The sequence below is a fragment of the Aphelocoma coerulescens genome, chromosome 4 (genome assembly GCF_041296385.1).
Source record: "Aphelocoma coerulescens isolate FSJ_1873_10779 chromosome 4, UR_Acoe_1.0, whole genome shotgun sequence".
NCBI lineage: Eukaryota > Metazoa > Chordata > Aves > Passeriformes > Corvidae > Aphelocoma > Aphelocoma coerulescens.
The window spans coordinates 78,608,205-78,631,849 of NC_091017.1; the positions used below are offsets into that span (position 1 = coordinate 78,608,205).

Below are 23,645 nucleotides of genomic sequence, written 5' to 3' on the forward strand. Positions count from 1 at the left end.
GCAGGAAGGCTGGGAAGTGTCAGTAACTTCAAGCTCCCGGTAAATCGAGCCCCTGACCTTTGGCTCCTTCTCCTGCTCCACCTGACACAGGGGCCACGTCACAAACCAGGGATTGACGTGGGAAACGAAAGCCAACCTGGAAGTTATCCCAGGAGAAAGGTGGGGGGTGTTGGGATGCTGCAAGTGGGGGGCAGGAATGGGTTAGATGGGATTTGGGAAGGAATTGCTGGCTGGGAGGGTGGGGAGGGGCTGGGCTGGAATTGCCAGAGCAGCTGGGGCTGCCCCTGGATCCCTGGCAGTGCCCAAGGCCAGGCTGGACACTGGGGCTTGGATCCACCTGGGACAGTGGGAGGTGTCCCTGCACTTTGTATCCCAAGTTCCTCCAGGACTGGGGCTTTGTTTGCAGAAAACCCCAACCCAAACCCAACCCAAGTCCTGGTGGATTAGAGCTGATCCATCCCATCCCTCACCCATGGTTTCCCAGAGATCTTCCCTACTTTCCACTGGGAAATTCCACAGGAACAAGCAAGGGGATGCTTTGAAAGACAACCTGATGAACTCAACTTGTAAAAAGACAAAAGTGCTGAGGAGATAAAGGAGGTTTTCCCGCTCTAACCCAATTAATAGAGCCAACAACAAAAATTCCAGGCCCTACAAACACACCCGGAGCTCCGAACTTTCCTCAAGTGAAATAACTCCCACATAAAGGAGAACCCTCCCATCCAACAAATACAAGGAGCTGCTTTAACAAAATAATTAGGGGGGGGAAAAAAATAAAATAATAAAATAGGAGCTGCACTTTCTGCCACGGGCTGTGCTGTGCAGGAAAAGGCTTGAAGGGAACTGTCTGGGATAATGACAGCTCCTGTCCCAGATCCCGTGGCAGCTGCGGTGACCTCCAGGCCCCTGTGACTGACGGGCTGACCCCCGGCACTCCGGGGTGCTCCGTAAATGACAAGGCCAGGAAAAAAAAGAAAGGGAAGAGAAAAGGGAACTTGCTGCCGGCTTTGTAGCCAAGCTTCCTAATAAAACCTAATTCAAGCTGTCAGGGTGAAATGAAGAAAGTGTCAACAGGGGTTTGCAGAGAAATATTCCAAATGTTTGGCTGCAAGAGCCGGAGCGGGGCTCCCCTCCCCCCACCGCTCCGAAAGGGCTGGAAAATCCAATGTGGAAAGGAATTTTAATAACGGGTCCAGGGGGAGCCCCGGGAGGGACCCAGGGGGACACTTCTCCTCCCTGGCCTGCCAAAGGCAATCATGCTGGCAATGGGGAAGGGCACAGAGCTGCGCAGGGAGGGCTGGGGGCAGCAGCATCCATGCGAAACCAGAGCGAGGTGCCGGCTCTGGAGAGGGGTCACAGTGACCCCGGGGTTACGAGCCCAGGGAGCCACCAGAGAGGAGAAGCTGCCACCAGGGCCAGGCTGGGATGGGATGTGGGGGGAGAAACTCCTGAGCTCCCAAAAAACCAACAAGGGCTGTGGCAGGACCCACAGGGAAAGAGCCTCAAACCGGCACCCCTGGCACCAAGGAGAGAGGGAAAATCCTGGAGAGCCTGGGGCACGAACCAGAACAGTGCTGAGGTCCCACAACTGTCCCAGCTCCACAGCAGCAACGGGGCAAGCATGGAATGGGCTGGGTGGGAATCTTAAAGAGCATCTCCATCCCATGGGCAGGGACACCTCCCACCATCCCAGGCTGCTCCAAGCCCCAGTGTCCAGCCTGGCCTTGGGCACTGCCAGGGATCCAGGGGCAGCCCCAGCTGCTCTGGCAATTCCAGCCCAGCCCCTCCCCACCCTCCCAGCCAGCAATTCCTTCCCAACATCCCACCCCAAGCTCCCCTTTCCCACTGGGAAGCCATTCCCTGCCTCCTGGCCCTCCAGCCCTTGGCCCCAGTCCCTCTGCAGCTCTCCTGGAGCCCCTTTAGGCCCTGCAAGGGGCTCCCAGCTCTCCCTGGCTCCTTCCCTTCTCCAGGGGAACATTCCCAGCTCTCCCAGCCTGCCTCCAGCAGCTCCAGTGTCAGGTCACAGCCAGGACATGAAGCTCCCAAGGAGGTGGAACTCGCCCACCCCAGTCCAGCCTCTTGCTTGCCCAGGTGCCTTGGGGTGACACAATGAAGCCGCTTTATTCCCTCCCCCTCCGCTCAGTGCCCAGGGCCGGCTGTGCCTTTAGGATGGACCCGGGGATCCGAGGGGCAGTTGAAGGGTTCAGCCCAAGGGGAGCACCGTGCTGCTGTCTGGGTTTCCTTTGTGTCCCAGCTAGCTGGGAAAAGGTTCTGTTGGGTTTCTTTCCTTGTTCTTTCTTCCCTTCCCTTGCCTCACTGACTCCCTTCCCTCCTCGCTGGTCCGGGCAGCCTGTGGGGTGGCCCCGGCTGGTCCGAGCCTGGGTGTCTGTTCCCTCTCTAGGAATTTGCTGTATTTTGAGGGGTTTTTTAATCCTGTTCTGCCCTGTTTTGTTGGTGTGTTAATAAACAGTTTGGTTTCTTTTTCCCACTTTCACTCCTTGTGACCCATTTTTCTCACTGACGGAGGAAAAGGGGAGGAACGCTCATTCTGGAGTGTTTCCTCCTGAAGTTTTGTCTCAAAAACCAAGACACCAGGGAAGGCAAGGAGGATGAACCCTTCCAGCCAAAATCTTGTCCTTCATTTTTAAACCTCTCCTGAGCTGCAAACGCTGCTGATGCAAACCCAAAGCCCCAACTGGCAGCTCCTGGCAGACCCCGTTGGTTTCCAGCCTCACACACGTACACACGGGTGAAACAAGCATCAAAGCACCTCGGGATGGAGCAGGGAGGGTAAACACACGGAATATTTTACAGGCTTTAAAAAAAAAAACCCAACACATTATTTGTGTATAAACTCCCCGAAGAAGCAAGAAAAACAAAAGCACGAAACCGGCAGCCGAAACTCCTTTGTGACCGAAAATCCAACCCTCAGAGTCCTCCTGACAACAAGTTCATGGAGCCACAGAATTCCCATTCCTTGGGGGACAGCGAGGGGGAATCTGAGATGCTCCAGCAGGCCCTGGTGACCAGTGGCCATCACAACCTTTCTGCAGACACCTGGCTTCATTTATTTATTAAATAATGATGCAGAAACGCCTTGGAGGAAACAGCCCCTCACTTCTCACACAACTGGGACTGGCCTGGGAGTGTGGGATTCCCTGGAGGTGTCCAAGGCCAGGCTGGAGGAGGCTTGGAGCATCCCAGGATCGTGGGAGGTGTGATGGGTTGGAACGAGATGATCCCGAAAGTTCCTTCCAGCCCAAAGCACCCTGGGATCTTCCCCTACAGGAGAAGACTTGGCCAGCCAAGATCCCACTGCTCCAAGGCCACTTCCAGCCTGGACTGGGTCCATCCAAAGGGTGAGGAAGAGAACCCAGATTTTAAATCAGTGCAAACAACATCTCCCACCTGAGGTGCAGGTCCTCAGAGAACTTCAGGCAGGCGTAGATGAACTCCTTGATCTGGCTGTAAACCTTGGGCACGAACTCCGAGAAGGGGAACTTCTTCGGGAAGGGTTGCTGCAAAACACAGGAGAGAATTCCAGAGGGAGGGAAGGTATTTCCCTCTTCCCAGCGGTGTGTTCCAGGCAGGCAGAGGAATTCTGGGATTTATGCTGGGTTATACACACGCTTCAGCCAAGGGAAAGAGCAGACAATCACTAATGGCACCTGGAGCCATGTGTGGGATTTGGGGCTGGAAGGAGATTTGCAGCACACCAGGACCCTCATTCCCTCCTTCCCTCTCCCAACTCCCTTCCCCTCCCTCACTGGGAACACCTGGAATTCCTCCCCCACCATGCACGAGGCGTTTTCCTGCTCAGCCCCCCCAGGTGCTGCCCAATGGCCTCGAAAGCCAGGAGGAAACAGAATTTCCAACACCAAATTGCTGCAGCTTCCACCCCCAGCACACACCAGGCTGGGAGGTGCAGGGAGCAGCAGCGAGGAGCTGAACCCCAGGACTGAATTTCGGGGCAGGACACAGAAATCTGAACCCTTGACTGGGATCACCAGGGGTGGATTTGGTGGCTGCCAGGTGTGGAGCATGAGGCCAGGCAGGATTTAGGATTTAGGGGACATCTGGACACACTTTGGTTTTCCAAGCACACACTCGTGCAAAGGCCAAGATCCACCACTTTTTGGAGCTCTTTTTCCTCTAAATACGAGACTAAAACCAATAAAGGTCAATCCCAGGGTCCATAAAATGGGAATAAAATGCCAAGGGAAGTGGATACTTCTACCTGTGTGCTGCCAGGGCTGCTCAGCTGTGACAGAGCCCCCCGAAGGAACACAAGTCACACGTCCCTCACCCACACCAGGAGAAATGCATCCCATGGAATGTTCTTTCCCACTGTTTTCCTTTCTCTTTTACTCTTTATTTGGGTTGGGGGGAGTTGATTTGGGGTTTTTCAGAGCCTTTCATGTGCAGTTCTCAATGCCCACAAAGGGTGTGAGGTTCTCCTGCCCCAGCAGCCAGGCCAGGCCAGGCCACTTTCCCCTTTCCAAGCTTTACCTTTTCAAGTTCAGCATCCTGGAATGGGAACTGTCCAACGATTTTCTTATAAACTTCTTCATTTGACACCGGGATGGGGCTGTAGTTATCTGAGTCCAGGATATTCCTGGGAAAAGAAACGTTATGGAGACAGCTCTGAGGGGAAAGTTTTGCTGCTGGGTCAGGAGATTCCCAGAGGTTGGTGCCAGTCTAAGGTGTGATCCCAAATTCCTGCAGCAGCAGGTAGGGATATCCTAAATCAGCCATAGTTTGGGGATGGAGCGAGGGCACAGAATCCTGGAATGGTTTGGGATGGAAGGGGCTTTAGGATCATCCCATTCCCACCCCATCCATGGGCAGGGACACCTCCCACCATCCCAGGCTGCTCCAAGCCCCAGTGTCCAGCCTGGCCTTGGACATTCCCAGGGATCCAGGGGCAGCCCCAGCTGCTCTGGCAATTCCAGCCCAGCCCCTCCCCACCCTCCCAGCCAGCAATTCCTTCCCAACATCCCACCCCAAGCTCCCCTTTCCCACTGGGAAGCCATTCCCTGCCTCCTGCCCCTCCAGCCCTTGGCCCCAGTCCCTCTGCAGCTCTCCTGGAGCCCCTTTAGGCCCTGCAAGGGGCTCCCAGCTCTCCCTGGCTCCTTCCCTTCTCCAGGGGAACATTCCCAGCTCTCCCAGCCTGATCCAGAGCAGAGGGGCTCCAGCCCTGCAGCAGCTCCGGGGCCTCCTCTGGGCTCTCTCCAGCAGCTCCATGGCAAGGGTGGCACTGCTTCAAGCTCCCTTCCCAACCCATTCCACAATTCTCTAATTAATCCCTCCAAAAATTCCACTTAGGGGCCAAAACTCCTCAGTGAGGGGCGTCCCAGGGGTTTCTTTCCGAGCCTCTCACCTGAACACTCCTGCCCATTTCTTCAGCAGGGTCTCGCTGTACTGGTCCTGGATCTCCAGCAGCATGTCGAACAGCTGGTTCACTGGGAAGCCGTAGCCCTGCAGGAGCGGGAGGGAACGCAGCAACCTCAGGGAATGAAGCCACCAACGGGCAGCTGGGGCTTATGGTCCGTGTTTAACAGAGGGCAAATCCTCCTCCAGCACCACCCCTGGAGTGGGTGGAGGGGTTTAGGGTGATTTAATGAGGGAGAAGGACCCAGAGCTATCAAAGGCCCAAGGGCCGGGTGAGGTGGCCAAGGCTCGGTCCTTGCACAGACCAAGCCGGGCTGTCCATCAGGTGATCCACGCCCAGAAATGCCAGGAAAGGAGCTGGGCCAGCACAGGCAGCCCCCCTGAGGCACTGAAGCACCGATGGACAGCCTGGGAGCAGCAGGAGCGGCGCTGGGTGAGGACAGCCCCGAGCCCCACGTACCTGCAGCGTGTCGGCGAAGAGCACAATGAGGTTCTTCAGGTCCAACACCAGGCTGGGGTCAGAGCAGTAGGACTGGAGGGGAGGGCAGAGACAAAAACATGGCTTTAACTGCGTGGCACAGCACAAACCCCTGCCCTGAGCCCTGCTGCCTTATCAGGGCACTGATAAGAACTGCCCAGGCCTGGGGAGCAGCTCAGGGAGCAGCAGCTTCATGCCCCAGGCCGTGAGCGCCGCACGGGGCAGGGAGGGCCGGCTGATAAGGGTGTCTCTGCTGCCAGTGCTGCTCTCCAGGCTGGAGAAGGCTTTGGGCTGCTCCAGAGATACCTGAAGTGTGTCTAAGATTGCACAGGAGCTGCTGGGCAGCGAGAGGAGACGGAGCCCGTCAGCGCCGTCACGGCGGGACGGGGACAGCGCCTCTCATTTAATATTTACCGTGTTGTGTCTGATGGTAATGAAGCATCTCAGCCCGGCACCCACGGCCCAGGCTGAGGGAAAACACGCTGGATTCCAGCTCCAGCACAAGGATTTATCCTGCTCCAAACCCTCAAAGACACAACTCCGTGTCCCCAGAGCCACCCCAGTCCCCCCTCAGGCTTCCCACGCTTGCCAGGAGCAGCCAAAACCTTCCCGGTGCTGAAAAATGTAAAGTTTGAGACAGAGCCTGCCCAAATATAGAATCAGTGATCCCAAGCTGGAAAGAGAGCGGGATTGAAAGAGCACAGATTTAAAGCTCACTGGAAACTCCAGGAGGAACGACTCCATTAATCAGCAGGAAGGACTGGGAGACACACGTTTTCCATCTCCCTGTCCAAAAAGGAGAGTCAGGAAGAAAGATAATGCCCTGAAGCACCAGCAGTGATTAAAGATGTCCCTGTCTGCGGCGAGGAAGAAAATCCAGGGATAAATTTGTCTGCCTTGGAAGAATTGCAATAGCCTCAGCAAGGTGAGACCCTCCCTCAAATCCCAGTTTGGGATGCAGGGCACTGGTTTATCTGGGAGCGCTCAGAGCCAGCGGCGACGGCCACAACATTGGGAAATCACGGAATGTTTCGTGATCACCGACAAAGCCTCCCCTGGCAGCCACTCCGTGCATTAATTTTGGCACCACTTGAAACAACCCGCGTGGCAACAAAGCTGGGAGCACCAAAAACCCCACGGCTGGGCCTGGCTCAGCCTCCTGCTTCCACCTCGGAGAAAATCCCACTTGAACCGAAAACAAACACAGGTTTGCAGCCCAGCGGGGGGTTGGTGTTTATCCCCTCTGCTAGCACAGGAGCTCAAGGGGAAGGAGGCAACTTTCCAGTCACCTGGATGGGGATGGAGAATGCTGGGGAGCTTCTGGGCTCCCTCAGCCCAGGGAGCTCCAGGGAAGAGCCACGGAATGGTGTGGGGTGGAAAGGACCTTAAAACCCATCTGGTTCCACCCCCTTCCCCTGGAGCAGGATGCTCCAAGCCTGGTGTTCGTGTCCATCTCTTCCCATATTTTCACCCCCTTCCCAGGGTGCTCCTTGCTCTCTCCTGGGGTTCTCCCTCCCTGGATTTGGTTTTTCAGCCCATTTTTCAGCCCGTTCACAGCCATGAAATTTAAGGGATCAAGATGATCTTTAAGGTCCTTCCCAACCCAAACCACGCCGGGACTCTCTGATCCTGAACTTGAACAAACAAGGTCATGCTTCGGGGTGCCACAAAGATGCTTTTCCCCCCCCAGTTTTTTGGGATTAATCAACCCCCTCTGCTGGTGCTCCTCAAAAACAACCAATGAAATAATGATGAAAACATAAACCCACTGTTTTATTCTTCAAAACACTGAGTTTGGTGGGGAAATGCAGTCAACCAGAGGGAAAAAAAAAGCCAGAGAAAGAGAATTATCTGTGTGTCTTTGTGTCGCTCTTTTCAACGGTCATTGGAAAAGAGGGAAAACAAAGAATCCTGGAAAAAAAAAAATAAAAAGGCAGCTTTGCAGCATGTCAAGGATAGTCAAGCAACAGCTGAGCTCTCCCAGGCTTTTACTCACAGAGTGAGTCCTCAGGGCCGCGATGGTTTTGGACAGGGCCATCTCCCACAGCTCATCAATATAGGCCCGATTGACCAGACCCTGGGTCGTGTGCAGGATGTGATCCTCCACCACAAAAAACCTGAAACGGGCAGAAAATGGCATCAAAACTTCCAACTGGAGAGATCAAAAGGCATCCCCGAGCCCCTGAGGCGACGCGCGCGCATCCGCGGGCCTCGGGCCTGCTCAGGTTTGAGGGGTCTGTCAAATCCAGGCAGCACCAAACACTTCATTCCCCCATTTTTAACAGCACTGGGTTCGAGGAGTGAATTAAAACACTCCCAGTGCCACCCTGTGTGTACATAAAGGCAGAATTCCCCCTCTCCGAGTTCTCCACCTCGTTATTCCCACAAGAACCACGGATTAAACTCTGCTCCAGCCAGCAGCAATCCCATTACAAGTGGGTAAAAAGCTCTAACTGCAGGGAAAACGCTCTGACTGCAGGGAAAAATGCTTTATCTGCAGGGAAAAATGCTCTGACCGCGGGGAAAAATGTTTTAAGGACAGGGAGAAATGCTGTAACTGCAGGGAAAAATGCTGGAACTCCAGGGAAAATCCTCTCTCCCACCCAGCTCCACCAAGTGCTCCCAGCCATTTCCAGACAATCAATTCACTCCAATCTCCAGTTATCAAATCTGCTGCTCCAAAAGAAACTGTTCTTCAGGGAATGAGGGTGAGATTGGACATTTTAACAGCAACACACGAATTCCCAGGTGTGTTTTCCAAGGAAATCCAGCCCAGGAGCAGGGAGCTGCACGAGGGGAGCAGCACACATGGAATTTGTGGTGGTCATAATTAGGTACTGAAATTATCCTCATTATTAGCTGAAGAAACAACAAATCCTATCCTATTTTTATGGATTAGAAGCCTTTGGAATTCTCCTCTCGGAGATCAGTTTTGGAAGATTCTTGTCCAATTTGAGCGTGACAAAAACCAGCTCTGGGGAACAGAGAATCACCTCCTTCACCAGGAAAATAATTAGAGAATAATTACTCAATATTCCAGAATTATTAAGGCAAGAGGGGGCATTCATGTCATTAGTGGGGCAAGTAGATGCACATAATCCACGGGGATCATTTATCCCCAAATTCCCAGAAACTCCCTGGCTGCCACAAGAGCTGGCAGGTCCCTCCCCGCTGCCCCCAGTGACACAGCAAAGCGGATAAAATCCACTTTACAACACTTAAAAAGCACAAACCACCTTTTTTTGGTCCTGTTTTGGCTTCAAGGACCACCAAAAATATCAACATTCCCTCCTCTCCCGTTTTTTTCGCGCTCCTCGGCAACCCAGGGCACGCATTTTTAGCAGGGCCGTGTATAAAAGGAACACCTACCCTACAATTTGATTGAAATACTTCCTGTAGCCGTCTAAAGTTTCGTGCTGCAACAAAGAGAGAGGGAGCAGAGGTTAAAACCCAGGTGGCCGAGGGCAAAGGGAGGCTTTAGGGATGAGCCACGGGCAGCAGGAGCCCAGGGACAACATTCCAGCTTGGGAAGGGCAGGACACACTGACCATGTTGGAGGGAGGCTGCAGCACCAGCCGGGCTTGTTTTCTCCTCTGCTTCCTGTAGTAGCTCTCAAAGGTCTCCCGGGCACCCTGGAAAACAGGGAAGGGTGGTTCCAGTCAGTAGGACGGGCATGAAGAGGTCACTTGCAATATAAATCATGGAATTGCTGAGGTTGGAAAAGCCCTCTGAGACCATGGAGTCCAACCATCCCCAGCCCTGCCCAGGCCAGCACTGCCCCGTGTCCCCAGTGCCACATCCACAGGGCTTTAAACCCCTCCAGGGATGGGGACTCCACCCCTGCCAGGCCTGGACAGCCCTTTCCAGGAAGGAATTTCCCCAATATCCACCCTGAGCCTGCCCTGGCCCAGCCTGAGGCCATTCCCTCTCCTCCTGTCCCTGTTCCCTGCCAGCAGAGCCCGACCCCCCCGGCTGCCCCCTCCTGTCAGGGACTTGTGCAGAGCCACAAGGTCCCCCCTGAGCCTCCTTTGCTCCAGCCTGAGCCCCTTCCCAGCTCCCTCAGGAATTCTCCAGCCCTTCCCAGCTCCCTCAGGAATTCTCCAGCCCCTTCCCAGCTCCCTCAGGAATTCTCCAGCCCCTTCCCAGCTCCGTTCCCTTCCCTGGACAGCTCCAGCCCCTCAGGGTCTCTCCAGAGCTGCCCCCAGCACTGGAGGTGCCCCAGCAGAGCCAGCCCAGGGGACGGGCACTGCCCTGGCCCTGCTGCCACCCCAGAGCTGGCACACTTAATATCCAACCCTGTGTTCCTCCAGCACATCTGTGGAACTTTCCTCCAAAATTCCATTCAAGTATCAGAGGATAAAGAGATTTTCTGAAAACACCGAGTCCGACCCCAACTGCTGAGGTCCAGGAACGTTCCATGCCCAGTTCCCAGTGTCGCTGGGCAGGTGTGGGATACAGAGGGATGTGTCCAGCTGCTTTCTGGACCATAATTTGGTCAAATATCGGATTTAATTATCCTGGGGCAGTGAAACAACCAATGATGGCGTCAGCAAAGAGCAAGGGGGGCCAAAGGACACCAAACACACAAATGGAAGGAATCCAAGGCCAGGCTGGACACTGGGGCTTGGAACAGCCTGGGATAGCTGAAGGTGTCCCTGCCCATGGCAGGGGTGGCACTGGATGGGCTTTAAGGTCCCTCCAACCAACCCACCGTGGGGTTCTGTGAGCTGCAGGACTGTCTGTGTGGGTGCAGCCCTCCAGGGACCGCTCTGCAGAGCTGGGAGGAACAAACTCCAGAGCGCCCTGCTCCAGCTCGGCTGGGGCTCGGAGCGCCCACAGGATTTCCACCCAACAGCTGAACCCCACGCTCCTTCCCATGGGCATCACCCCCGGGCTGGGCTCTGAACAGCCCCTCTGGGGTGGTTTTTGTACCCAACCAGGCTGCACCTCAGCATCCCAAGCCCTGAGATCCCCAAAATCCAAGGATCTGCAGTGCTCCAGCATCTGCCCCCCGCCCCAGCCCCCGGGCCATCAAAGCCTGGATGTTTTATCCCTGCCCGTTCCTCCCTCCTCCACACCCGCCCTGTTTCTGTCTGAAATTGGATCACAAACATTTGCAGGGAAGGGACAACGTCTTGCTTTGAACTGTTGGGAGCCAAGGGAGAGAGGGGGGAAAAAAAAAACCAAAAAAACAACAAAACACCAAAACTCCATCTCATTTAGAATTCACAAAACAAACAACATGCAGCAACAAATATCACCTGAGCGAGGCACCAGCTGTCAACCTGCTCCCCTCCAGAAAATGAACTCATTAAAAGCAAAACCTGATGGTAATTTAATGATTCTCCAGCTGTTGTGGCATTACACAACCAGGCTGCCTCGGGATGCCCTCAGCTACCGAGGGCTTGTGAGGAGCCATAGCCTGACTTGCTCCTTGCTCTCTCCAAGTGCAGCTCCAGGCCCCAGCAGGAATCAGCATCCTGGGGATGCGCCCAGAGCTCTCCCACCTAAATCTGCCCTTCCCACAGGGCCTAAAATCCGTCCCCAAAACGTTCTCAGGAGCTAAAATCAATCCAAAAAACCTCCTCAGTGGCTAAAATCCATCCAAAAAAACTCCTCAGGGGCTAAAATCCATCCCTGAAACCTCCTGAGGGGCTAAAATCCATCCAAAAAACCTTCCCAGGGGCTAAAATCCATCCAAAAAGCTTCTCAGGGGCTAAAATCCATCCCCAAACGTTCTCAGGGGCTAAAATCCATCCCCAAACCTTCTCAGGGGCTAAAATCCATCCCCAAAACGTTCTCAGGAGCTAAAATCCATCCAAAAAACCTTCTCAGGAGCTAAAATCCATCCCCAAAATCTTCTCAGCGCCAAAATCCATCCCAAAACATTCCCAGGGGCTAAAATCCATCCCAAAAACCTTCTCAGGGCTTAAATCCATCCCCAAACCTTTTCAGGGCCCAAAATCCATCCCCAAAACCTCCTCAGGGGCTAAAATCCATCCCCAAAACCTCCCTGCTGCCTGCACGTGCACTGTGAAGGAATGTGGAGATTTAGAGTGTGTATTTTGTCCTCGAGTTGTGCTTTTCATCCCAGCTGAGATCAGCGGGGCTCAGGAGGAGCAGCTCCCGATCCGTGCCAGGCACATCCAGCCCCCCTGGCAAATCCGGATCATAAATCCCAGCTTTTCCCCGTAATCAGGTTCAGGATCATCCTGAACCTACGAGGAACTTGACATTTTATGAGAAATTTTAGAAGCAGAATCTGTGAACCAGCGTTTTTCTCTCTCAGCTCTTCCCAGCGCTCCCCAAAGCTGTTTCCCTCAGGGAAGGGAAGGACCCCGAGGCAGAAATCAGGGATCTACAGGTGACACCCAGACCGAGGAGGATTATTGCAGCTTTCATCAAGCCAAGAGATAAAAGTAGGTGACAGTGATACATGGAGTGATGAAATGATAAATTCCGAGCAGGGAGCTGTGATCTCCCTCTGAGCCCCTCTCCAAGGGCTGAAGTTGGTGATCCTCAGGATCCTGGTGTTGTCCATCTCCTCTCCACCACGGGAAAACCAAGGGAAAAGGGATTGTCCTGCTCCCACCCCACCACTGAGGGGACCAAACTAAAGGGATTTATTCAATTCTGCTGGGCCTCAGCTCTCCAAACCCTCACAAGAAGCACAACCTCCCCCGATCATCTCCATCCTCATCAACCCATCCCCAGTGCCATCACTGGCACCTTGGAGTGAAGCCACTCATTAAGCTGGAGGGAATTAATTAAATAATTGAATTTCTGGGGCCAATTTAAAACTGAAGGGGTTTTTCTAACCATTTCTTTAATAAATGAACGTGTGGCACCATCAAAGGCAGGAGTACAGCGAGGTGGAGCCGCCACCACCACCAGCGCCATGGTTGGACACTCACACCAGAGAGCTCGTCTGGTTTTACACAGCCTCACCTGGAAATTAACGAGTCACTAATTAATTCATCACTGAACTTGCAGGAGCTGTGATTTCCCCAAGGCTTTGTGGTGGCCTCGAGGACTTATTGGAATCTCCAAGAGCAGCTCATCAGAAGGGCTCAAACCAATCTTAAGAGCAGATTTTGAAGGTTTCTGCTGAGACCGCACCAAGTCCAGGCAGAGCTGGGATCACTCCCTCATCCTCCTGCTCACCCCACCCCACCCAAACTTCCTTCAGGAAAGAAAGGACAAGAAGCCTTCCCACACCTGGTTGTGCTTCCAGCACTTCCAGTGTCCCACCATGGCCGTGTCCTCCCCAGTTCCACAGAATTCCAGACTGGTTTGGGTGGGAAAGGACCTGAAAGATCATCTCATTCCATCCCTGCCATGGGCAGGGACACCTCCCACTATCCCAGGTGGATCCAAGCCCCAGTGTCCAGCCTGGCCTTGGGCACTGCCAGGGATCCAGGGGCAGCCCCAGCTGCTCTGGCAATTCCAGCCCAGCCCCTCCCCACCCTCCCAGGCAGCAATTCCTTCCCAACATCCCAGCCCAAGCTCCCCTTTCCCACTGGGAAGCCATTCCCTGCCTCCTGGCCCTCCAGCCCTTGGCCCCAGTCCCTCTGCAGCTCTCCTGGAGCCCCTTTAGGCCCTGCAAGGGGCTCCCAGCTCTCCCTGGCTCCTTCCCTTCTCCAGGGGAACATTCCCAGCTCTCCCAGCCTGCCTCCAGAGCAGAGGGGCTCCAGCCCTGCAGCAGCTCCGGGGCCTCCTCTGGATTTGCTCCAGCAGCTCCCCACCATTCCTGTGGTGAGTTTTTCCCACCAGCTCCTCAGGAGCGCCACAGGATGGGGGAGCTCCCCAGGTCCTGGGGCTCAGGGAAGAGGGAAGCCCGGGAACCACAATTCCCAACTCCATCACTCAGCTCCTTCACCACGAGGACAAACCCCAAGCCAGGTTTCCATCCCTGTTTTACCAACGGCTTTGAGGAAGGTGAAGCGCCTGGACCAACTTCAGCACAATCTCTGGAAGTTAAAATTACTCTGGAATGACTTCCAGAGGAAAACTGTGTTTTCCACAGGCAGGAGAAGCTGAAGGGATCTGAGCTGGGCTGGAGATGCCACAGGAAGGCCTCACCATAGCCTGACTCCCACCCTTGGCTGGATTCTCCTCAGCCTCGGAAGGTTTTGGATGCCACCTCCTCGTTCCAACCCAACAAACGGCTCGAACTGCAGCAGAAGGGAAGGAACAGCAAAGACCTTTGAAACCGTTCCCAAAAAAAAAAGAAAATCAGAGAATCCTATTCACATTTTAGCAGTTTCCTGAAAATTTATGGCCCAGGGACCTGCCAGCGTGACCAAAACCATCCCCTCCCACAGCACTGCTCCCCGGGTTTTCCTTCCCGAGCCGTTTTTGGCTGCCCCAGGAATCAGGGACTCTCTCACAAGAGGTGACTCCGACTCCAAACTTGTCCTTCCCAAAGCCCCTCTCTTGACCCTGCTCCCATTTTTCATCCTCCCAGTTCCATCCCTTTCTCTTAAGTGCAATCCTCCCTCATCTCCCCAGATATTCTCATTGCTCCCACATGACATCCTCCTCAAAATGGAAAATATTTCTTCCTCTTCGTGGCAGTTGGAGCTCAGACCACCCAGTTTCCCACATTTGATCCATTTAGGACTATTCAGCTGCTCAGGTCTCCAGATAATCCATTACTCCTCTGAATCCCATGTCTGAATCCTGTTTTCCTCTGGATAAAAAAACCCAAAAAAGCAAAAAACCAAACGAACACATCAACCACACCAAAAAGCTTCCAGAGCCAACCTCAAGACCCTGAGTCTTCCAGGCTACTCAGCTGAAACTCCAGGTAGGATTTGTGTTTTAGGGCTGCTCTTCTCTCACAGTCCAAGTGAGAGAACGAGAGGAAGCGACCTCTTGGGAAGGTTTAGGTTGGATATCAGGGAAAATTCCTCCTGGAAAGGGTGGTCAAGCATTGGAACTGCCCAGGGAGGTTTGGAGTCCCCATTCCTGGAGGGACTGAACAGCCCTGTGGATGTGGCACTTGGGGACACGGTCAGTGGTGGCCTTGGAACAGCTGGACCCGATCCTAGAGGGCTTTTCCAACCTCAGTGATTCCATGGAATCCAGCACTGGTGCTGGCCAGAGAAGCAGCTCCTTTTCCATTCATCCCCTCGGTTTCAATTCCAGTTTCACCCAGCTCTCAACCCCTCTGAGGGAGCAGAGGAATCCAAAGCTGAGCTCCCAAAGTACCCATTCCTTGTAATCACCGGTCCAGGAAAAACCCTCAATAACACCTCATATTTGTAAAATTACCGGGCAGAACTTCCCTGCTCAAATTAGCCCCGGAGTTCACAGAGTTGGCAGGGAGAGGGGGATAATTACGAGCGGGGATGAACACCACAGAAGGGAAAACAGAGGATAATCACAAGAAAGCAAAAACAGCAGCTGAACAAACCCAAAAATGTTTCGGGATTCGGGAGCAGCGCAGAGCTGAGAGCCAACCGAGCTGGGACTACAGCGGGAAAAATGTGCTCCCGGTTTTATTCTCCGGGAATCATTAAAATGCCCAGGGAAACGGGACTTGCAGAGTTTGGATGACAATGCTTTGGAGCACAGCTTCTCCTCACCTTGTGCACTTCATGTATTTCCCACCTGGATAACGCAGGATAGCCATAACCCAGCATTCCCGTGCAGGTATTAGTGCCTGAGCCATCCCAAACCCTTCCCCATCTGGAACACCATTAATCATTCCCTAAAAATCAGTGAATCTCCTGAGCTCTTCCATTAAAATTCCATCCCAGCGACAGCAAGGAAGGGGGTGTGCTATGAGATCTGCTGGGAAGATTCCTCCTTGGAAAACCCAGGTCGTGCCAGTTTACCATGGATCTATTCACACCAGGGAAATAAATCCACAGAATCCATGGAAACAGCCCAAATTCACCAGAACAGCCCAATTTTACATCCACTGGAGAAGGTTTCTGTACCCCCTGACTCACAGAGCAGCAAAGTCCCGTCATGCAGCTCTGGTTTAAATAATCAGGGACAAATCCAGCTCTAATTCCATGTTTGGAGAATCCTAAACCCAGCACCCACCTGGATTTATTCACGTAACAGCATTAAAATCATGGAATTACAGAGTGGTTTGGGTTGGGAGGGACCTTAAATCCCACCCAGTGCCAGCCCTGCCATGGCAGGGACACCTCCCACTGTCCCAGGCTGCTCCCAGCCCGTGTCCAGCCTGGCCTGGGACAACCAGTAAAGCTTTCCATGAGGCCCACGACCAGCGGGATTGAGGAACAGGAATTCTGGGACCTGCTCCCTCCACGTTTTCACCAAAGACCTGCAGGAGCACTGGACAAGGCCTCTCCACTTTGGGGAATTTTCGCCCAAACTGGGTGAAAACTCAACAGAGTCAAGGCAGGGCCAACAGCTGGAGAGGTCTGGGCAGGCTGGAGGAGCAGCCCAACGTGGAGGAATCCAAAAGGACAAATTCCAAACGTCCCTCATGGAACAGGAGAAACCCTGAACGCCTCGCAATGACACCAACTGGGACCACTGCTTTGGGAGCTCCTCTGTGCATAAAGATGGGAATTCTGGGCAGACGGGAAGGTTTCCCACAAGGAGAAGAATCAATATCCCTGAGATTGGCTCAGGTGGTCAGAGCAGGGTTTGATCCCTGCATATTCCCTTCAGAGCTGGACTCCATGACCCCTGTGGGTTCCTTCCAGCTCGGAATATCCCGTGATTCCATGAAACAGCACAAAGAATTCCCAAAGGTGGACCCGAATCTCCATCCTTGCAACCTTTCCAGGCCAGAGTGGACTAAGCCCTGAGAAACTCGGTCTGCCCTCCCAGCCCCAAGCAGGAGGTGAGATTGGAGCCCTCCTGAGGTCCCTTCCCACCCAGGTGGCCCCATCCCAGAGAACACCCTCTACAGCCAGAGCTCCCAGAGCCTCTGCGTATCCCCCACACCACTCATCTCCCAGCCTGGGCGCCAGGTGCCCTGATCACCAACCCTCTCCCACGTTCTCAGAGAAGGAAAGGCCAGATTTGAGGTCAGAATCCGATTTCTGGGGGGTTTTAGTCACAGTTTAGGCGATTCCAGTCTCGTTCCAACAAAAATCAGGATTTCCTTCCCTGACGTCGTGAGCAGAGCCCTGGGCTGTGCCACCCTCACCTGCCTGAGACAGCCCCAGCTCACGGCTTCATTTGAATTTGCCTGTGAGTGCCAAACAACTCTTAGCATCGTATCCACCCCAAATCCACTCCATTCCACTGGATCCCACCTCTACTCCCCTCTCACAATCCTGGAATTTCATGGAAATACCCCCAACTCGACCCTGGTTGCTCAACAGCTCAGAGCAGCAGCTTGGATAGGACAGATCTCACCAAAAGCAGCACAGAAGCTTTAAAACCTTAAAAATCACTGGTTTTTTTTTTACCCCAAAATCAGCTGAAACAGGCAGGATTTTTAGGGAGAGATGATTGTCCAGCACTTCAACAAACACCAGGAGCTTCCCACCAGTGAGGAAGAAGCTGCCAAGAAAAGCAGCTCAGAAAATAATCCCGACATGCCCCGGAGATCTATGCAGATAAGAGAGCCCCGGTAGCCACTAATGAGGCACAAAGAGTCCGACTCGTGAGCAGATGCTCCTCTTGGAAAACGTAAATATTCCCAAGAAATCTCACGGAGCGCATGGATGCTCGCAGGTGCTCGGCGGGGAAAGCTTTGCCGAGCTGGGATCAAACAGGAGGCTCCTGTTTGTTGACTGTAAACACCCCCTCGATACCGAAAACAAGGAGATGAAGCGGAGCAGGAGTTGCGTGGGGGGAAGAGAGAGTGGCTGGAAGAGGCCTCTCCTCCCAGCGGGCAGGGTTTGGGCTCGCTCCACCCAGCCCTGACCCCGACCTGTGGCCCGGATAAAGGAACAGCCATCCATTCCTTCTGCAGGGATTGAATCCCGAACTTCACAGGGAATTTCACCTTTCAGGTGCTTCAGGGCTTGTATCCAGCACCAGGGCATGGTTCCCCTCCTGATTTAACGGGCTCGGAGTCAAGCACTTAAAAATAAATTAACTGAGACCTGGTGAAGAGGAAGGAGGCCAAGAAGCACAGGCAAAGGTGATCCCAAAGGAAAGGAATCTGCAGAGGTCAGGAGAGGTGGTGGAGTCCCCATCCCAGGAAGTGCCCAAGGCCAGGCTGGACACTGGGGCTTGGAGCAGCCTGGGATAGTGGGAGGTGTCCCTGCCCATGGATGGGGTGGGAATGGGATGGGATCTAAGGTCCCTTTTAAGCCGAATCATTCCATGATTCCATGAAATGACCCCTAACCAAGAACCAGGCAGGGCCTCAGAAACCCCACCTGGAAAGGCCCATGGAAGATCCAGCTCTCCCTTCCTCTTTCCCCTCCTTGGCTTGGCAAATTAATTTAAAGCAAACTTTGAAAGCAACAAAAATTTACAAAGCAAAAGCAAGGGGAAAAAAAAAAGGGTTGAAATCTGGGTCCAACAAATTCAACGCCCTCCCCAGCTCCACTGAGTCCGAGCTCCCGGCCAGGCCCGCTCGGGACAAGAGGGAACACACGGACAACAAGGAACACATGGACAAGGAACACATGGCAACCAAAACATCAGGGAACTGTTTTAAACCCAGTTCTCTCCAGGGGGAATTGTTTCAAACCCGATTCTCTCTGGGGGAATTGTTTCAAACCCGATTCTCTCCGGGGGAATTGTTTCAAACCCGATTCTCTCCGGGGGAATTGTTTCAAACCCGATTCTCTCCGGGGGAAGGTGCTGGAGGCTTTGCCTCGGCTCTGGGGCAGAAGCCACTGCTCGTCCCAGCCTCCTGGCACAGCCTCTCCCGCTCCCCGCCGGCCATGGAAGAGTTAACCATGAGGAAAAATAGGTGAGATTCCCCCTTTTCCCCCTTCCTCCGAGGCAGACACCCAACCCCTCCTCTCTGCTCCTTCCTCCCAGCAAACCAGGCCATTACCCCGGCCCAGAGCCGCAGCCCCATTGTTCCCAGCCCTGGATATGGAAAGCAATATCCATTTTCCATTTAGACCAGGGCAAAGCCTTTAATTTCAGCCTCCTGCCTGCAGCTGGAGTTCCCTTTTAACTGCTGGGCCACAGGAGTGAAGACAGTTTTATATGGAGGGAAACGCTGCAAAGGCCACTTTAATATGGTCACATGTGGGACGGGGGGAGCCGTTCCGAGGGCCCGGTAATGAGGGGCAGCGGGATATTGCACTTCCCATCTGGCTGCTCTGCACAGCAGGGAAAAGGCTCTCCTGGCTTTTTAAGGACAGGCCCCACTGCAGTAAAACAAAACACACCAAACAAAAAAAAAGTAAATAAAAGAAAAATAACAAATAAAGCATGAGGAGGAGATGCCCTCTAATGTTCGAGCCCGGCAGCACATCCATGGAACGGGGGGGGAAAATTGGGAGAGCGGGGCAGGGATGAGGGAAAGAACGGAGGTTTGGGATCGCCCCACAGCTGGGACAGGTCCCCCACACGCTGAGGGGTGCCAGGGCTCAGCTCCTCGGCCATGGCCACCCGTGCTGGTGTTGGTGTGGCACCAGAGCGTGGCCCTGGAGTGACCCGGGAAGGTCCTTCCCGTCCCGTCCCGTCCCGGCTGCTGCCCCCACAGCTCCCGGAAAATCTGCCGGGAACAGATCAGGGAGCAGCGCTGGAAGAGGGAGAACAGCCTGATGAAGGAGCCTGGCTTTGGGAATCCAGCGTTAATCCATGGAATACCTTCCTAAAGGGCTCTTGGAGCAGCCGGGTCCTGCCGGAGCCTTCCCAGCTCTGTCTAATTAAGCGTTAATTGACCTCTGCTTTGCACAACCTCTGACCCAGGGTTGGGATAGCAAAAGAGGAGTTTCCATCCCAACAGAGCATCCCAGGGATGCAAAGGGCTCGGATGGATCCCAGGGATGAGAAGGCTGGAGATGAGCTCACCTGGCTCCATCTGGAGCAGAAGCCAAGGTTGGACGAGGTGGGAATTCTGTCCCTGGGCCCCCTCAGGTGAGAGCCCACCTGCAGAGCTGCCCCAGCCCTGGGGCCAACAGCAGAAGGACGTGGAGCTGCTGGAGAGAGCCCAGAGGAGGCCCTGCTCAGGCCACCACTGCTCCACGTCCCCAGGTGCCACATCCACAGGGATTTTAAATCCCTCCACCCCTGCCCTGGGCAGTTCAAATGCTCGACCACCCTTACCATGAAGGAATTCTTCCCAATATCCACCCTGAGCCTCCCCTGGCACAGCCTGAGGCTGTTTCTCCTCATCCTGTCCCTGTTCCCTGGAAGCACAGACTGACACCATTCCCTGTTTTCTGACCAGGTCTGTCTCCATCCAGGCCAAGCTCCTGCATCCCAGCTGCAAGGGAAGTGTCTCTATGGAGGCATAAACCTCCAAATCCAGGGAATTTCAGGGATTTTCAGGCTGAGGGAAGCTCTAAGGTGACAGACAAGTGGCCACAGCAAATCTTTGGAGCAATCCAAGATGCGAATTCCACTTCAATCCCGTTTCACAGGTTTCAGTGTGAACCAGAGATGTTTTCTTTTCCCTGGATTATCAGGAGGGAATTCCACGTCCTTGGTGCTGCTCAGTTCATTTACCGAGGGCAGGGCAGGGTTTCAGGCTGGATCGTTTCTTTTGTTCTTCTGCTCAGCCAGAAAAGCTTTTCCTCAAACCAGACCAAGCCAGGAGTGCTGCCCCAATCCAAGATGGATTTCCCATCCCATCATCCCACCTACAGAGGGCTTTGCCTGGATGAACAGCGAACGCGTGGCCAACCTTCAGAACATCGAGTTTGGATCTATCACCCCAGTTCTCCAGATTCCAACAAGATTTGTTCATCCAGCAGGAAGAGAACGGCTCCAATCCTCCCCAAGGTTTCCCTGGGGGCTTTTTGGGATGTTCCAACTTTCCCTTTGGAGCAGCTGGAGGGAAGAAGGGCAGGGAAGCGCCGGGCACGGGGCTGGGCCGGGCGAGAGGGACATTGAACGTCTCTGGGGTGACAGCTCCGGCTCTCCCAGCCACTGCTGCTCCAGAGGGCTGGAAAAGCACAGGAACAAAGCTTCTCCCGAGATTCAGAGCCCTCGGTTCATCCATGAGCCAGCACAGGGTCCCCGGCAGGGCGGTGACACCGAGTCCCAGTCAAACATCGGCCGTTCCTCCCGATTTTCCACGGCTTTGGTTTGGTTTCCAGCTGACAAAATCCACCAAGCAGCACTGGATGTTCCCAGAGTTTATGGCAATGAGCAGGACCAGGCACAGATCCGGCCCTTCCCGAGTGGAGGAGTTCCTGCCTCTGCTCCAAGGACAGACCCAGACACCTCCTCCTGCTGCAAAGAGGCTTCTGCAGCCTCACTCCTGCTGCAAACTCCCCAGCAACCTGAGCATCCCGAGATCCGCCTGTCCCACACTGATCAGCCCTCCCTAATCCCAGATCTCCCCGTGGGAATGAGCTGGGTCATAAATCAGCTTGAGGAAAGGGCAAGGAGCTCCTGCACTGCCAGGGAAAGGTGGAATCCTTCAGATGCTGCAATGAAAGAAAAGCTCAGCCCCCGACTTATCCCACTTGGAGTTGCCCAGGATTAGGCCCCTGCATTCCATAGGGCAAAAGAGATTCCCAAGGAAACGGGTGCTGATTCCAGAATGATGATCCTAAAAAGGGTTACAGCAGCTTGCAGGGCCTAAAGGGGTTCCAGGAGAGCTGCAGAGGGACTGGGGCCAAGGGCTGGAGGGCCAGGAGGCAGGGAATGGCTTCCCAGTGGGAAAGGGGAGCTTGGGGTGGGATGTTGGGAAGGAATTGCTGGCTGGGAGGGTGGGGAGGGGCTGGGCTGGAATTGCCAGAGCAGCTGGGGCTGCCCCTGGATCCCTGGCAGTGCCCAAGGCCAGGCTGGACACTGGGGCTTGGATCCAGCTGGGATAGTGGGAGGTGTCCCTGCCTGGGATGGCATGGCATGGGATAGCATGGGATTGGATTTAAAGTCCTTCCCACCCAAACCACTCCATGACTCCAGCATCCCTCAGAGACACCTCCACCGCACAGGACCCAAGGCGTTCACAGGGAACATCCTCCCAGGCATTCCTGGGAGCCCGGATTTCAATCCCTGGAGCAGAAACCTCCCTTGTTTTGCACCGAGCCTTCCCTCAGTGCAATCCCTCCTGGGGAGCCCAACCCTTGGATCTGGAGCTCCAGCCCCTCCTGCCAGCTCCGGGTGGAGGCCGGGCCCGGCCGAGCCCCGCGCCCGGCACCGCTCCGGAGGATCCCGGCACTCAACAATGGGGGATCTGTCAGAGCCCGGCCCGAGCACCGGCCATCATCTGTTTCCCATAACTCCAGCTGACCTAAACTCCACGGGCTGAACAAGTAGCCTGTGTTTTTCATCTGGAAAACTCCGTGGAGCCGTTCCCACTCTGGCCTCTCCCTCCCCTGCCGGAGCCAGACTTGGGAGAAGTTACAAAGTGGTGATGTCGACAGAGATTTCCTCGTTATCCCCAGCAGCAGCACTGAACGTTTTCAGGTTGGGGTTTTGGCTGTCTCCTCCCATCCCAGGTGCCCCCACACCGGGATGTGCCTTTCTCCCCCAACTCTCCCAGAGGAAAATCCCAGCCCGACACTTCCCGGTGTAAAAACGAGCGGAGCTGGATGCCAACCCCGTGCCTGTTTCATGATATATTTAAAACCCATTAAAACTTCATCAGGGATGAGCTGCCAGGGAAACAAACACATTCAGGACAAGCCCCACAGGGTCTCCCATGCGGAAAAGCCCTGGAGGACGCCGCTGGTGGGGAAAGCTCCGTGTGCGGGCCCCGGGAAGGAAGGAAGGGAGCGCTGGGAATCGGTCACGAGCCTGGCAAGGAAGGATCCAACCCCCAGAGTTATCAGCTCTTGTCAGGGCTCCCATCCTTTAGCAGGGGAAAAAAATAACCTCCGATTAGGGAAAATGCAGGATGAGTCCTTGAGGAGGACGAGGAGCAGGTCCAGAGGGAGGAGGAAGGAAAATGTAGGGAAGAGAACACAACCTGCACCAAACCCCACCTGTTTTCCACAGTGCTGTGGGGTTCAAGCTCCCAGAGAGCCGAGAAGATCCCGAAATGGGGAAGTTTCCATGAGATGATTTGAGGTCAAAGCCCTTTGTTTTCCCCCTCCCTGGATCCCATGGGATGGAGGGGACAAGCTCCTGTCCCACACACCCTGTCCCAGCCAGGAGCCTCAGCTCGCTCCCACAGCTCTGCTGTGAAATGTTTGGGTTGGAAAAATGACATTTCCATATTTATTATTGTGTTCTCCCATGGCAGAACAGGGGGGAACGCTCAGGGAGCAGGGAGAAATAAAAACAGGATAAACTCGTAAATAAACCTCCTGTTCCAGCACATCCAGCAGGAGCTGCACCCTCCGTACTGGGAGAGAACTCGTGTCCCAGCAGCCCTTTTCCAACTTGGATTGTGCCCCTTTTTGAGGCAATAATCCATAAAAACTGATCCAAACAGAAAATTCCAGATAAAGGGATGCTGTGGAGTCCACAGGGCACACTCTGAGGAGCGGAAAGCACATCTGGGGTGTTGGGAGGGGAACAGCCACGGAATGCGAGGACTCTGGAAGGGACGGGGCACCCAGAGGGACCTGGACAGGCCGGAGAGGTGGGACAGTGGGAACCTCAGGGAGCTCAGAATACAAAGTGCAAGGTCTGGGACCTGGGTCAGGGCAATCCCAGCACAAATCCAGGCTGGATGGGGAAAGAAGGGATCGGGAGCAGGCCTGAGAGGAGGATTTGGGATGTTGTGGATGAGGCTGGAATG

The 23,645-nt window shown here is 54.4% G+C and overlaps 1 protein-coding gene across 2 annotated transcripts in view; it reads right to left on the reverse strand.

The window, feature by feature from the left end:
• Positions 1-23,645, reverse strand: part of EXOC6B (exocyst complex component 6B) — a 267,635-nt gene that overhangs the window by 107,003 nt on the left and 136,987 nt on the right. For both annotated transcript variants that reach the window (XM_069014854.1, XM_069014852.1), the window contains exons 9-15: positions 9,418-9,501; positions 9,239-9,285; positions 7,866-7,986; positions 5,852-5,923; positions 5,381-5,478; positions 4,510-4,615; positions 3,409-3,518 (exon numbers count right to left, since the gene is read on the reverse strand). In XM_069014854.1, coding sequence (XP_068870955.1) covers positions 3,409-3,518; positions 4,510-4,615; positions 5,381-5,478; positions 5,852-5,923; positions 7,866-7,986; positions 9,239-9,285; positions 9,418-9,501 — 638 coding nt within the window. The remainder of the gene's footprint in view (positions 1-3,408; positions 3,519-4,509; positions 4,616-5,380; positions 5,479-5,851; positions 5,924-7,865; positions 7,987-9,238; positions 9,286-9,417; positions 9,502-23,645) is intronic.